Genomic DNA, 15,013 nt, shown 5'->3' on the forward strand with positions numbered 1-15,013 from the left:
TCTAGGAATGGTAGAACGATGGGTTCGATGACGGTTTGGATGTACCGTGCACTATTCAGTGTCCCCTCGACGATCACCAGTGGTGTACGGCCAGTGTAGGAGATCGCTCCCCACACCATGATGCCGGGTGTTGGCCCTGTGTGCCTCAGTCGTATGCAGTCCTGATTGTGGCGCTCACCTGCACGTCGCCAAACACGCATACGACCATCATTGGCACCAAGGCAGAAGCGACTCTCATCGTTGAAGACGACACGTCTCCATTCGTCCCTCCATTCACGCCTGTCGCGACACCACTGGAGGCGGGCTGCACGATGTTGGGGCGTGAGCGGAAGACGGCCTAACGGTGTGCGGGACTGTAGCCCAGCTTCATGGAGACGGTTGCGAATGGTCCTCGCCGATACCCCAGGAGCAACAGTGTCCCTAATTTGCTGGGAAGTGGCGGTGCGGTCCCCTACGGCACTGCGTAGGATCCTACGGTCTTGGCGTGCATCCGTGCGTCGCTGCGGTCCGGTCCCAGGTCGACGGGCACGTGCACCTTCCGCCGACCACTGGCGACAACATCGATGTACTGTGGAGACCTCACGCCCCACGTGTTGAGCAATTCGGCGGTACGTCCACCCGGCCTCCCGCATGCCCACTATACGCCCTCGCTCAAAGTCCGTCAACTGCACATACGGTTCACGTCCACGCTGTCGCGGCATGCTACCAGTGTTAAAGACTGCGATGGAGCTCCGTATGCCACGGCAAACTGGCTGACACTGACGGCGGCGGTGCACAAATGCTGCGCAGCTAGCGCCATTCGACGGCCAACACCGCGGTTCCTGGTGTGTCCGCTGTGCCGTGCGTGTGATCGTTGCTTGTACAGCCCTCTCGCAGTGTCCGGAGCAAGTATGGTGTGTCTGACACACCGGTGTCAATGTGTTCTTTTTTCCATTTCCAGGAGTGTATATTAAGGCTACCCAGCCATTGATCTTCGTCTGTGCGAATGCGCACAGGTTGCCCGAACTCTTACGGGAATAGCCACCTTAGTGTGCGCGAGTAATGAGTGGATGGGCAAATACATATTAGGTACATTACGTATGTAGATTGTGGACAGTTGGGAATGTGGGTCTCACGGAGAGCGTGCAAGGGATAAGTCCCTGCAGTCGCACTATTCATCTGTGTCCTCGGTGGCTCAAATGGATGCCGGCACGGTAGCTCAGCGTTTTCGGTCAGAGGGTAAGCTGCCCTCTGTAATAAAAGAACGGAGTTAATGGATCAACAACGAACTTAAACGGATGTCTTACGACGTCCGCCCCGAGCAGATGCAGCGAACGAAACCGAACAAAATGAGATTTAAAAAAATGCATAGAGCGTCTGGCAAGTAAGCAGGAATCTCGGGTTCGAGTCCCGGTCGGGGCACAGATTTTTAGCTGTCCCCATCGAGGTATATCAACAACACCTATCGGCAGCTGAGGGTTTCAATTAATTATTATTTATTCTATAGAAGGTGCACGGTTATCAATGGTATCTGTTCCTTCGAGAACAGTTACTAAAAGAGTGCATCGCATTTTCTGATTAGTTCGTCTAGATCTCCTACATTACAAGTTCCACAAGTTGGGGACTCTAAAAATGTTGTTAGCGGCCAAACCTGCTCTAGAGCCATCATGACCAAGACGTTGGAGACTGGCAGCGTACCGGTGTCTGGGTAGTTCAGAGACTGTCCACTGAGGTAGCGGCGCTGTGCTCTGTTGCAGATGCGCGTCGGCCTGCACACGGGCGCAGCGCTGGCTGGTGTGGTGGGGCGCGTGATGCCCCGCTACTGCCTGTTCGGCCACCACGTCACCATGGCCAACAAGTTCGAGTCGAGCAGCGAGCCGCTGCGGGTCAACGCCAGTCCCACCACCTACCAGTAAGTCGACCAACCTCATAAGCACCACTGTCACCAGTAGACGCTAGACATCCACTACTGGACCAGGCATGCTTCTAGAGTTTTCCATGCGTTATGGTCTTCATCTGTACACTTCTACGTTATCCCTGCTTGTTTTGTAATGCATCTTCCACTGGGCTGTCGCATCGGTCATTTTTTTTTTATGTCTTGGGATCCAGCAAAGAACTTCCTTGAGCCGTACCATCACTTCTGACTACATCTTCCACCCACCTCCATTTAACCTACCTCGCAGTTGCGATTATAGACTCCACTACATTGGACTCCTGATCCATTCTTTTTTCAAATGGTTCAAATGGCTCTGAGCACTATGGGACATAACTTCTGAGATCATCAGTCCCCTAGAACTTAGAACTACTTAAACCTAACTAATCTAAGGACATCACACACATCCCTGCCCGAGGCAGGATCCGAACCTGCGACCGTAGCGGTCGCTCGGTTCCAGATTGTAGCGCCTTGAAACGCTCGGCCACCCCGGCCGGCATTCTTTTTTCCCTATCTCTCTTATTGTTCTAGTTGTGGTCCTCAGTCGTAAAACTGATTTTATACCATTCTCAACGCCAGCCTGTCATGTGCAAGCCTCTTCACTTCAGCATAACTACCTATCGAGGTGGCGCAGTGGTAAGAAACTGGACCGGCATTCAGGAGCAGTTCCGGCCCGGCCATACGCCATATGTATATTTCCGTAGCTACCCTAAATCACTTAAGGGGAGGTTTACTATCTTTGGCCCGAAAAAAGCATGTTCTTTGAGAATTTTTTTCTCAGGATGTGTTACAGATATCAGTGTCAAATTTGGTCAAAATGTTTATTGATATTTCCTCTACAAACTGGAATTTTTTCGACCGGAAATATCGAAGAGCAAAGGCGGAAGCGCCGTCGGAACGAAACAAAATTTCGATGTAGACCTCCACGCGCGGCACGTCACAGGTCAGCCGGCTCGTCTGAAATCAAAATTGACTTGACGTTAGCGAAGTATATAAGATCCTTTAGGAGTTGACCTAACTTGAGTTATTTGGATCATAGGAAACAAAAAGGCGGCCATTTGAAAAAATAGGGTTTTTCTCATCGATTTTTCGACTTCGTCGGCCAAGTAAAAATATTTATTGTTAATAGATCGGAATAAAAGTGGTACAACTCCTAGACAATTTAGTTAGCTTCGTCGGAAACAAAGAATCATGCCATTCTATTCAGTAGATTTGAAGTTACCATACCGCGCGATAAAAAGAAAGTCATTTCTAGAAAAACGCATTTGAAGTTTTGACTACATATAAATGCAATATTATGCAACTTACGTTCAATCTGCTTTTCCGGGTCCCTAAAATAGTCCTTCCTCTTCCTCATAGAGGGCGTTCTGCTCGATCTGGGCCATCCTGCGCTGCTCCAGAGCCGCTCGTGCGGCCGGTGGTGACAAGCGGTTTTCTGCCGCTTGAATCCGGTGGTCGTCCGAATGCTTGGAGAGCTGCGTCGAATAGAGTCCCAGGATGACGTCCATCGTTGTCATGGTCTTCAGAATTGCTGGATACCCTTCGTTGAAGCTGCTCACTGCCACGAAAGTCGCAAACTCCACACTCCTCGCGCCAGAATGCAAATGCTTGGGAGCAAAGTTCCAAACACTCGCGTTCAAACTTTCATTTGAATTTTGTGTGTTTCCCCGCGAGCACCGGTACAATAACTCTTCATCCGAAAGAAAAAAATTGGTGCTGCTAAAGGCCGATTTCAGGTAGGTGCATTTTTTTGTTCAACCGATAGTAACAAACATTTCCGTTCCATAGTCGGAAAAGCCGTTTCAGGGGTGGGTTCTAACACTTTTATGGATCCAAAAATGCAATTTTTAAAAAATCCTTTTTTGGAACCAAAAGATAGTAAACCTTTCCTTAAAGCAAATATCGGGTTGGTTCCTTTGAAAGAGCATGGGCGACTTTCTTCCCTATTTTTCCCCAATCCAAGCTTGTGTTCCGTCCCTAACAACGTCGACGTCAGGACATCAAGTCCTAATCTTCCTCCTTGGTCTCTCTCTGCAACTTTCAGACCACACACTTACTTCTTTTAGTTAATTAGTGCCATAATTTTCTTTTTTCAAGAAATGGTTCAAATGGCTCAGTCCCCTAGAACTTAGAACTAATTAAACCTAACTAACCTAATGACATCACACACATCCATGCCCGAGGCAGGATTCGAACCTGCGACCGTAGCAGTCGCGCGGCTCCGGACTGCGCGCATAGAACCGCTAGACCACCGCGGCCGGCTTCCTTTTTTCCCCCGTTCAGTTGAGCACCTGTTCATTAGTTATCCGATCTACCTATTCAGTCCTCAGCGTTCATCTTAGTGCGAACTTTAAGAATCAACTATTCTCTTCTTCACTGAACTTTTAACCGTCTACGTTTCACTTCTGCTCAAAACTTCGCCCCAGACAAGTACCTTCAGAAAAGGCTTCCTAATACCCCCTAAGAGAAAAAAAAGTCACATCACGAAGGAGTCAAGCAAATTAGTCACAAACTGATATCGATACAAGTATCGACGGAAAATGCAAAACTGTACACTTTAGCTGCTGATGAATAAATGTGTGACACTACAGCAAAATTTCACCGCTCTGGTGGCAAGGATGATAAAAAGGGGCATGTGGATACCAGGGCATGGAATCTTTCCGAATTTCATTCCGTGTTCAGTTGGACAGCAACTATGACTCGCAGACAGACACGTGAAGAGCACATGCAGATATCATAATTTGAGAAATGACGTGTAGTTGGACTCAAAGAAATCAGTTGGAGAAATGAGCAAACCACCTGACATTTGAATAGGAGCGATGCCATCGTTCGACGACGTTGGCAAGAATTGGGGAACTATGGCCGAATGCAGCGTCAAGAAGGCAGTGGTCAAGCTAGAGAGACGACAGAACACGAGGACTGGGCAGTCGTCACTCAGAGCCCCAGACTCATCGATGCGACGTGCAACTGGTGCTTGAGTGACCACAAGGACCAATAACAGGCGGCTCAGCTCACAGAAAAGGGGCTGAGCTCAAGGCGATCCTTGCACCGTTTCCGTTGAACTCTACACACCAACAAGCCTTTTGCAGAGATGTCGGGCACATTTGGCCTGCAATATCATTAACTGCAGTAGAGTTGTCTTCAGTGATGAATCCGTCTTAGAAACAAGCCCCGGTGACCAGCGAAGGAATGCCTGGAGACGTTCCCAGTAGCGGTGGGGTACCAATACCTGACTGTCACCCATTATACGGCCCGACAACCAGGAGTAATATTCTGTGGTGCCATTTCATTTCATAGCAGGACCGTTCTGGTCGTTATCCACGGCATCCTTCCAGCACAGCTGTACGTCGACGATATTCTACGCCGTTTTGTTGCCCTTCACTGCAAGCGATCCCGGACTTACATTCCAGCAAAATAATGCCCCTCCTGCACAAAGCGAGCGTTCTACTGCATGTCTTCGTGCTTACCAAACTCTGCCTTGGCCAGAAAGGTCGCCGGATCTCATCCATACTGAGAATGTTTAGAGCATTTTGGGCAAGACACTCCAAGCATCTCGGGATTTTAACGATCTGACGTAGCAGTTGGATAGAATTTGGCACGATATCCCTCAGGAGGACATCCAACAACTCTGTCAATCGATGCCAAACCGAATAACTGCTTGCGCAATGGCCAGAGGTGATCAAACGCCTTGTTGACTTCCTCAATTGGTGAAGCTTTTCTCTTGAATAAATCATCACGTTTTTATGAAACTGTAATCATTTGTTCGTCTATACATGTACATCACATCTACCGGTTTCCGTCCCATTCGGATAGTTCCTTCGTGGTGCGAATTCTTTTTCTTTTTCTTTTTTTTCTGCCTTCATCTTCTTCTTCCTAGAGTGTATTTCCGATGTTGACAAATTTCTCTTTTTCAGAAGTGCTTTCCTTGCTATTGTAAATCTGCATTTTATACACTACTGGCCATTAAAATTGCTACACCAAGAAGAAAAGCAGATGATAAACGTGTATTCATTGGACGAATATATTACACTAGAACTGACATGTGATTACAGTTTCACGCAATTTGGGTGCATAGATCCTGAGAAATCAGTATCCAGAACAACCACTTCTGGCCGTAATAACGGCCTCCATACTTCTGGGCATTGAGTCAAACAGAGCTTGGATGGCGTGTACAGGTACAGCTGCCCATGCAGCTTCGACACAATACCACAGTTCATCAAGAGTAGTGACTGGCGTATTGTGACGAGCCAGTCGCTCGGCCACCATTGACCAGACATTTTCAATTGGCCCGTACAGGACCTGCAACATGCGGTCGTGCATTATCCTGCTGAAATGTAGGGTTTCACAGGGATCGAATGAAGGGTAGAGCCACGGGTCGCAACACATCTGAAATGTAGCGTCCACTGTTCAAAGTGCCGTCAATGCGAACAAGAGGTGACCGAGACGTGTAACCAATGGCACCCTATACCATCACATCGGGTGATACGCCAGTATGGCGATGTCGAATACACGATTCCAATGTGCGTTCATCGAGATGTCGTCAAACACGGATGCGACCATCGTGATGCTGTAAACAGAACCTGGATTCATCCGAAAAAATGACGTTTTGCCATTCGTGCAGTCAGGTTCGTCGTTGAGTACACCATCGCAGGCGCTCCCGTCTGTGATGCAGCGTCAAGGGTAACCGCAGGCATGGTCTCCAAGCTGATAGTCCACGCTGCTGCAAACGTCGTCGAACTGTTCGTGAAGATGGTTGTTGTCTTGCAAACGTCCCCATCTGTTGACTCAGGGACAGGGACGTGGCTGCACGATCTGTTACAGCCATGCGGATAAGATGCCTGTCATCTCGACTGCTAGTGACACGAGGCCGTTGGGATCCAGCACGGCGTTCCGTATTACCCTCCTGAACCCACTAATTCCATATTCTGCTAAGTCATTGGGTCTCGACCGGGTCGAGCAGCAATGTCGCGATACGATAAACCGTAATCGCGATAGGCTACAATCCGACCTTTATCAAACACGGAAACGTGATGGTACGCATTTCTCCTCCTTACACGAGGCATCACAACAACGTTTCACCAGGCAACGCCGGTCAATTGCTGTTTGTGTATGATAAATCGGTTGGAAATTTTCCTCATGTCATCACGTTGTAGGTGTCGCCACCGGCACCAACCTTATGTGAATGCTCTGAAAAGCTAATCATTTGCATATCACAGCATCTTCTTCCTGTCGGTTAAATTTCGCGTCTGTAGCACGTCATGTTCGTGGTGTAGCAATTTTAATGGCCAGTAGTGTATCTTCTTTAGTCTGTTATGATCAATCATTTTGCTTCCGAAATAACAAAAATTATCTACTACATTTGATGTCTCATTTTCTAACCTAATTCCCCTAATTTCATTCTACAACACTATGTTCGTTAGCCCTTTTCAGATACGTTTCTTTGGATTCAGAACTTTATAATGACAAGTATGTGTCCTGTGTGGTTTTCAAGGGAGTCTTATACCATTCTCCCTGCAACATAGTGGCAAGTTCAGATAACGATGGTTGAGGTGTACAGCGGTCACGCACCCTTCTCTCCTAAGTAGACCACAGAGGCTCGATAATACTGAGATTTGGTGTCTGTGGTGACCAGGAAGATGAGACAGTTCATGTTCGTGCCCACAAAACCAGTCCTGAATGATGCAGGCTGTGTGAACAGAGCATCACCATTGAAGAACAGACATTGTACCATGGGATAGACCTCATCAGCCAAAGTCTCATGATGCTTGGCAGTAATGCGACCTAGCAGTAATAGTAGTAGTAGTAGTAGTGGTAGAAGTTTTATTATTCCGTAGATCTCTTTTACAAGGATAATGGACTTATTTTGGTATTAAAATTTAAGAACAATAAAAACAAAGTAATTAATACATACAAATACTCTCACGCTTACATGTTTAACATGAGAAAAATAGGCCAAGTAGTCAGCCGTTGCCCAATAGTAGGAACCATCCCGGCATTTCCCTGAATAATTTTAGGGAAATCACTGAAAACCTAAATCAGGTTGGCTGGATGGAGATGGGAGCCTCCACCCTCCGAAATACAAGGCTGCTCAGTTTAAAAAAGTGCTGGCCCATTTGGTTTATTCCTAGTATACAATACTGTTTTACAAATAGGTTATTTAATACTGTAAAAGGCCAGTGCTATGCTGTTCATTCACTTCTCACTCCCAGTAATAAGAAGGCCTATCGAATATCACGATATGCCTGCTCAAGACATCAGCGAACCCCCTCCATGTTTCACTCTTGGGACGTAAACATGGCCAGAAGTCGGAAACAGTGCGGAATAAGATCCATCCGACCAAATGACGTTCTTTCCATCGCGGGGAAGTCCAGGTTTCGTGGCTTCGGCGCAACGTTTTCCTGTTAGGGTCATTTACATCGCTAACGTGTCGTTCTGAAATTCCAATTCGGCCTGTAATTCCCAGTAACGGAGCTCACTTCGTGCTGTTTTGATGCTAACATGATACGATCAGTTCTGCAGTGACTCTTGTAGATGTCGTCTTATTATTCGTCACAATGCTCTTCAATGGTTGTCTGACACGATCACTCAACATACACTTACGTCCACACTGTGACGTAGCGAATGATGTTTTCCCGCTTTCCCTGTATGGTGTTTAAATCTTCGATACGGTGCCTCTTGAAACGCCATACACTTCGGCTACCTTCCCTGAGGAAGCGCACACCGTACGAGCATCAGTAATGTGTCCACGCTCGAGTGCACTAAGCTCCGACGTAATGCATTCGCACCTTCATAGAACTCGGTTCTGACAACGGCTGACCCATGGTATTGAGAGCAGTGCACAGGTACAAGCCGGCCGGTGTGGCGGAGCGGTTCTAGGCGCTTCAGTCTGGAACCGCGCGACCGCTACGGTCGCAGGTTCGAATCCTGCCTCGGGCCTGGATGTGTGTGATGTCCTTAGGTTAGTTAGGTTTAAGTGGTTCTAAGTTCTAGGGGACTGATGACCTCAGATGTTAAGTCCCATAGCGCTCAGAGCCATTTGAACCATTTGAAGTACAGGTGCGTTCACGAATTTGGTGCGGTGTTTCCATATTTTTGTCCACCCTCTACACTTCTGCTACTTTTTTCAAGAAATATTCAATCATTTCCTGGATAACATATCGACACTAGCGTAAGAACTTTATTTAATACTGCACTATTGGTTTCCTCATTTTGATCCTCTGCGCAGTTGCCATTTCGTTCAGGAAGCAGTAGACCTGTTGTGTACAAGACTTCGAAGTATGCGGCATACTGCGTAGAATTAAAATAACTTCGTGGCTGACTGATTGCAGTAGGGGGTGGAATGGCTGCCGACGTACAGCCAGCCAAGCTAGACAATGATCTGCAGGTACAATACCTGCAAAATAGTCAACACAGCGAGCAAATGGCGCTCGAGAAGAACTACCCTGAAGAGCCAAAGAAAATGATACACCTGCCTAATATCGGGGAAGAGCCCCGCGAGCACGTTGAAGTGCCACAACACCACGTGCCATGGACTCTACTAATGTCTGAAGTAGTTCTGGAGGTAACTGACACCGTAAATCCTGCAGGGCTGTCCATAAATCCGTAAGAGTACGAGGGGCTAGAGATCTCTTCGGGAATAGCACGTTGCAAGGCATCCCAGATATGCTCAATAATGTTCATGTCTGGGAAGTTTGGTGGCCAGCGGAAGCATTTAAACTCAGAAGAGTGTTCCTGGAGCCACTCTGTAGCAATTACGGACGTGTGGGGTGTCGCATTGTCCTGCTGGAATCGCCCAAGAAATTCACAATGGACATGAACGGATGCAGGTGATCAGACAGGATGCTCACGTAGGTTTCACCTGCCAGAGTCGTGTCTAGAAGTACCAGGGGTCCCATATCACTCAAAGTGCACACGCTCCACACCGCTACAGAGCCTCCAACAGATTGAACAATCCCCTGCTGACATGAAGGGTCCAAGGATTCATGAGGTTGTCTCCATACCCGTACACGTTCATCCGCTCGATACAATTTGAAACGAGACTCGTCCGACCAGGTTCTCCAGTCGTCAACAGTCCAATATCGGTGTTGATGGGCCTGGTCGATGAGTAAAGCTTTGTTTCGTGCACTCATCAAGGGTACACGATTGGGCCTTCGACTACGAAAGCCCATATCGATGATGTTTCGTTGAGTAGTTGTCACGCTGACACTTGTTGATGGCTCAGCACTGAAATCTGCAGCAATTTGCGGAAGGAATGCACTTCTGTCAAGTTGAACGATTCTCTTCAGTCATAGTTGATCCTGTTATTGCAGGATCTTTTTCCGGACGCAGCAATGTCGGAAATTTGATGTTTTACCACATTCCTGATATTCACCGTACACTAGTGGAATGGTCGTACGGGAAAATTTCCACTTCATCGCTGCCTCGGAGATGCTGTCTTCCATCGTTCGTGCTGCGACTATAGCACCACGTTCAAACTCACTTAAATCTCGATAACCTGCCATTCTGTCCGCCCCGATAGCTGCGTGGTCAGCGTGACGGATTGCTGTCCTACGGGCCTGCCGGCCGCGGTGGTCTCGCGGTTCTAGGCGCGCAGTCCGGAACCGCGCGACTGCTACGGTCGCAGGTTCGAATCCTGCCTCGGGCATGGATGTGTGTGATGTCCTTAGGTTAGTTAGGTTTAATTAGTTGTAAGTTCTAGGGGACTGATGACCACAGCTGTTAAGTCCCATAGTGCTCAGAGCCATTTGAACCATTTTTTCCTACGGGCCTGGGTTCGATTCCCGGCTGGGTCGGGGATTTTCTCCTGCGCCGATAGATTCCGGACGTCCGCCTTTTCTAAACAAATCCTTGTTTTTAAGCCATGGGAAAATAAACATGGGAGGAACTGCATGACCTAATGCATTTACTGCCAGTTCCACTGTAGCCAATGTTCCTCGTTCAGCAGATGCTAAGGCTCCAACTTGCTTCATTCCCTTCTTGGCAATAATTTTCCTCGGCTTTAGCAGTGTGGTAACGCCTGTTTCATCTAAATTATGTATTCTTGAAGGTGGAAATTTATATTTATCCAACACTGTGCTCAGCTTTGTAAAAAAAGTCAGCAACATTGTGTTTGTTAAATGACGTCGCCCTGCTGGCACTCGTTGACTCCGGTGTTCTTATTGACAAGTGAGGATGTCATTTTAAGAAACCTGTCAGCCAGTCTGGACCAGCTTTTTTATATTCGTGCCACGGTGGTGGAATATTGCGAGCATTGAATTTCAGTGCACATTCGTACGCTAACTTTTTGACTTCTTCTGGCAGAAGACCAAAGAAAATTGAAGCATTGCAACAGATATTCTGCTCACTTATCTTCCTGCTCTTCAGTATAGAGCAATTCTACTTTTTTGTAACCAATTGCGATATTTTCTACCCCAGATCTTTACTTTTTGACAAATCTGTATAAATTCATATGACAAATATCTTATTCTTTGGCAACAGTTTTTATTTGCCTGCTATCGTTGAGAACTGCATCTGATGCTTTTTGCATCATCTCCTCTGACACAGAACCTCGTGTTGTTTTCCGGGTATACGTCCTCATACTACACAAGAAAAGAATAACGATATTTATATCCCATTGCTGGTACAAATGAACTGGTGCAAGTTGTTCCGAGGTCACAACGTGCACCCGAAAACGGAATATCTAGCCCATGTTGGAATATAAGCAAGATATTGTTTACAATACGAAATATAGGTAATTTACGCATTGTGTACCAAAACGGTAGATAAATCCTTACAACAAAATACTGAAACACTAAAAGCTACTCGTTAAAATTCGTGAGATACATAAAAAATACCAAATACGAAAATACGTGAGCCAGCGACGCACGTGCTGTCGTTCCGATGTTCCGGGGACCACTGGCCTGTTTACGATGGCTGCCGTCGGTGCGCTGTGGCATTTCATTTCACGAAGTGTTTATTTCATATTCTTATCTCTTTCCCTCGCGGAGCTATTTCAATCGGAACGACTTACCTCGATAACTTCTAGCCCCGCTCTCCCCTACGTCATTGATTACCCTACTTATCACCATCCCACCTTCGTCGTCTGAAATTAAAAAGTGAAATTAGCTTTCCTCCTCATTGTTCCATCGTTAACTTCTTCTCAACGTTATCCTGCTGCTGCTGTTCATGCATGCGTACGCTCCAAAACTCGTTGATCTTGGTCCATTTGGTACTTCATCAATATCTCCATGTTACCTATTGTAAAGCTCACAATGATGTGTTCTTGATATTTTATTGGCAGCAGAGTTAAGTAACCTCCATTCTTCGGTATCTTGACCTATTCTACCCATCTACATCCATATTCTGCAAAACCACTGCCAAGTGCATGGCAGAGGCTACTTCCAATTGTACCAGTTATTACGGTTCCTTCCCGCTCCTGTCACATATGGAGGGCGGGAGGAATGGCTGTTCAAATGACCCTGTGAGTGCTGTAATTAATCTTATTCTCAGGAGTCCTGACGGAGTGGAACATAGAGAGTTGTGGTACATTGCTAGTTTCATCATCGAAGGTCGGTTCTTGAAACTTTGTAAGTTGGCTTTCCCGGGATAGTTTGCATCTACCTTCAAGTAGTGTCTGCCAAATCAGTTTCTTCAGAATCACTGTGATACTGTCTCATGGGTCAAACATACCTGATCTTCTCCTTCCACATTCAATATCCCTTGTTAGTTCTGTATTGTATGGTTCCCACATACTTGAATAATATCCTTGGATGGGTCGCACGAGTGATTTGCAAACTATCTCATTTGTAGACCGAATCCATATCCCTAGTATTCTACCAGTAAACTGAAGTCTCACACCTAATCTACCTATGACTGCGTCTATGTGATCATTCCATTTCATATCTCTACATCGTTTTACAGCGAGGTATTTCTTTGAGCTGACCAATTCCATATGTGACTCGTTGGCACTATAGTCATAGGATACCACGATATTTCGTTTTGTGAAGTGCACGAGTTTACGTTTTTGTGCATATTCACTCTCAAGTTCAAATCATTCATTACGTTTCCCCGTTCTAGTTGGTGGAAATTACAATGAGGCAGTCCAAGTTCAGGCGTCACTGTTTCTTCGCAATCGCAGAGAGCCGTTGTCCATCTCCCCATCCTGTGTAAGTGGACGGGGTACGGATCACATCCAGTAAAAATGTGCACCATTCCTTTAGCTTGATCATTTAGGCGCTTTCGTAGTCTGTCTTTAATACTTGAAATAAAGGTATACACACAGCTACCGATGGTCCTACCGCTCCAGTCGTGCACCCGTTCGTCTGTTCTCCAGGCCTGTATTTGAATTTTATTACCGTAGCTCGCACGTCATCGAGGCTGTCTTGACGTAACTGGTAGCACGCTGCTGTATATCGTATCTGAATGCAGGTTAGGCAGATCTCCAACACTGCCAGTTCAGCTTCGACAGGTGCTGTAACAATGGTCTCTGTAAGCCCGCGTTGATACACCAATAAACAGAGTAGCTTCATTCAAGCGTTGTCATAGACGCATCCAAACAAAATATCTTCTTTCTGTTATGTCTACACGTTGACCCATTTTATTTCGCCTATTCCACACAATGAACTGGCACTTACTCACCACATCATTGCCATGACTAACCTAACTGGAGGAGGGTCACATAATCGATTGGTATCAATTCCACAGCGCTCCAAAACTACCAGTGTTCTCTCTTAATGGGACAGCTATCATTTTGTCTGGCAAGCTTGTGAGGCAGCGAAGAAAAAAAAAAAAAAAAAACAACCAGCTGTTGGTTTCCACAGGTGGCTGTCGCAGACGGAGGGCTTCCAGTTCGAGGCGCGGCCGCGAGAGTGCCTTCCGCGGGGCTTCCCCGACGACGTGGAGGGCACGGCGCACTTCGTGCTGGGCTACTGCCACCCTTCGCTGCCCGCCGACCGGCCTCTGGTCGAACACATCGACACCGCCCAGCGAGAGCTGCTGGGTCACTGAATACCGGCCACACTGCTCGTCCTGGTGTGGCGGCACTCAGGGACCCTTCCAGCAACACAAGGAGCGCACTTCAGTCTAAACGGTGGAACTACGGCGCTGAAGTGCTTCAGGGAACTGTATCACATTGAATACGTTGATGGAGAAAAAAGGAACACCGCCAAACGATATGTAAACAGGGTGTATTATAATCAGTAGCCAAAACTGACGCAAGCGAAAGTATATGACAGCAGTGTTGTATTCTCGTCGCCACTGTAGTCTTGTACCATAGTAATCAAGGGAGAGGCTGTTGTTTGGTGTCAGGTATCCTCTTTCTACAACGCAACTGCACACATGTATTCTTTATTTACTTGAACAGAAAGCTACCTATCTTGAGAGAGACCATGTATTCTGTAAAAGTCCACGTTAGCGTCAGTGCTGGTGAAGTACACATCCCGCTATGCAGTGCATGACAGACGCCAAAATAGGATGGAGTTAGTATGCCAGTGACTGAGCTAGTGACTGAGCGACTGTGCAAGTGACTGAGACTGCTGACTGAGGCTGAGACCGGTCAGCGGCGGCGATCTAATTACTTGCGGTCGCGTGGGCGTTGGCGGAGCGTTGCTTGCGAGTCAGTCTTTGGCCTCTCTCCTGATAGGTGCGCTTGATCCAGTGCCTACTATCGATCTTCTTGTAACATCTCTGCTGATGGGTGTGCTGGCGACAGCTTACGTGAGCCCAAGCACAAGAAGAAAAGCTCCAGTGAACATTTGTCCACAAACGATCCATTTTTAGAGATAAATTCTAATGTTTGGTTACGACTCACCACTGACTTCAGTATCAACTATTGTCATAGTTAGTACTAACATATCTGATTAAATCCTTACCTTATTGGACTCAAACTTCATCCCTGATGCATGTTTGGGAAATGTATTACATGCCTGACGGTACACCAACACATTTTGCTTGTGATGTAAGACACTAATGTAAGTGCATTACTATTTGAAGATGATACAGTAATTACACAACAAACTGAAGATGAGCTCCAGCGAGTCGTACATCGGCTGAAGCAAATTCCAGTATCTACAGAACATAATCTTAAAATTTCATTACATTAGATGAAGGCTATGGCCTTTCAAG

At 46.8% G+C, this 15,013-nt stretch overlaps 1 protein-coding gene across 1 annotated transcript in view; it reads left to right on the top strand.

The window, feature by feature from the left end:
* The window catches only part of LOC124623061 (head-specific guanylate cyclase-like), a 334,726-nt gene extending 320,076 nt beyond the window's left edge, over nucleotides 1–14,650 (top strand). Inside the window, exons 10-11 of the mRNA XM_047148854.1 lie at nucleotides 1,737–1,891; nucleotides 13,711–14,650. Of these exons, the coding sequence (XP_047004810.1) occupies nucleotides 1,737–1,891; nucleotides 13,711–13,897 (342 nt within the window). The 3' untranslated portion in view covers nucleotides 13,898–14,650. The remainder of the gene's footprint in view (nucleotides 1–1,736; nucleotides 1,892–13,710) is intronic.
* The last annotated feature ends 363 nt before the right edge of the window (nucleotides 14,651–15,013 follow it).

Source organism: Schistocerca americana, chromosome 7 (genome assembly GCF_021461395.2).
Source record: "Schistocerca americana isolate TAMUIC-IGC-003095 chromosome 7, iqSchAmer2.1, whole genome shotgun sequence".
Taxonomy (NCBI): Eukaryota; Metazoa; Arthropoda; class Insecta; order Orthoptera; family Acrididae; genus Schistocerca; species Schistocerca americana.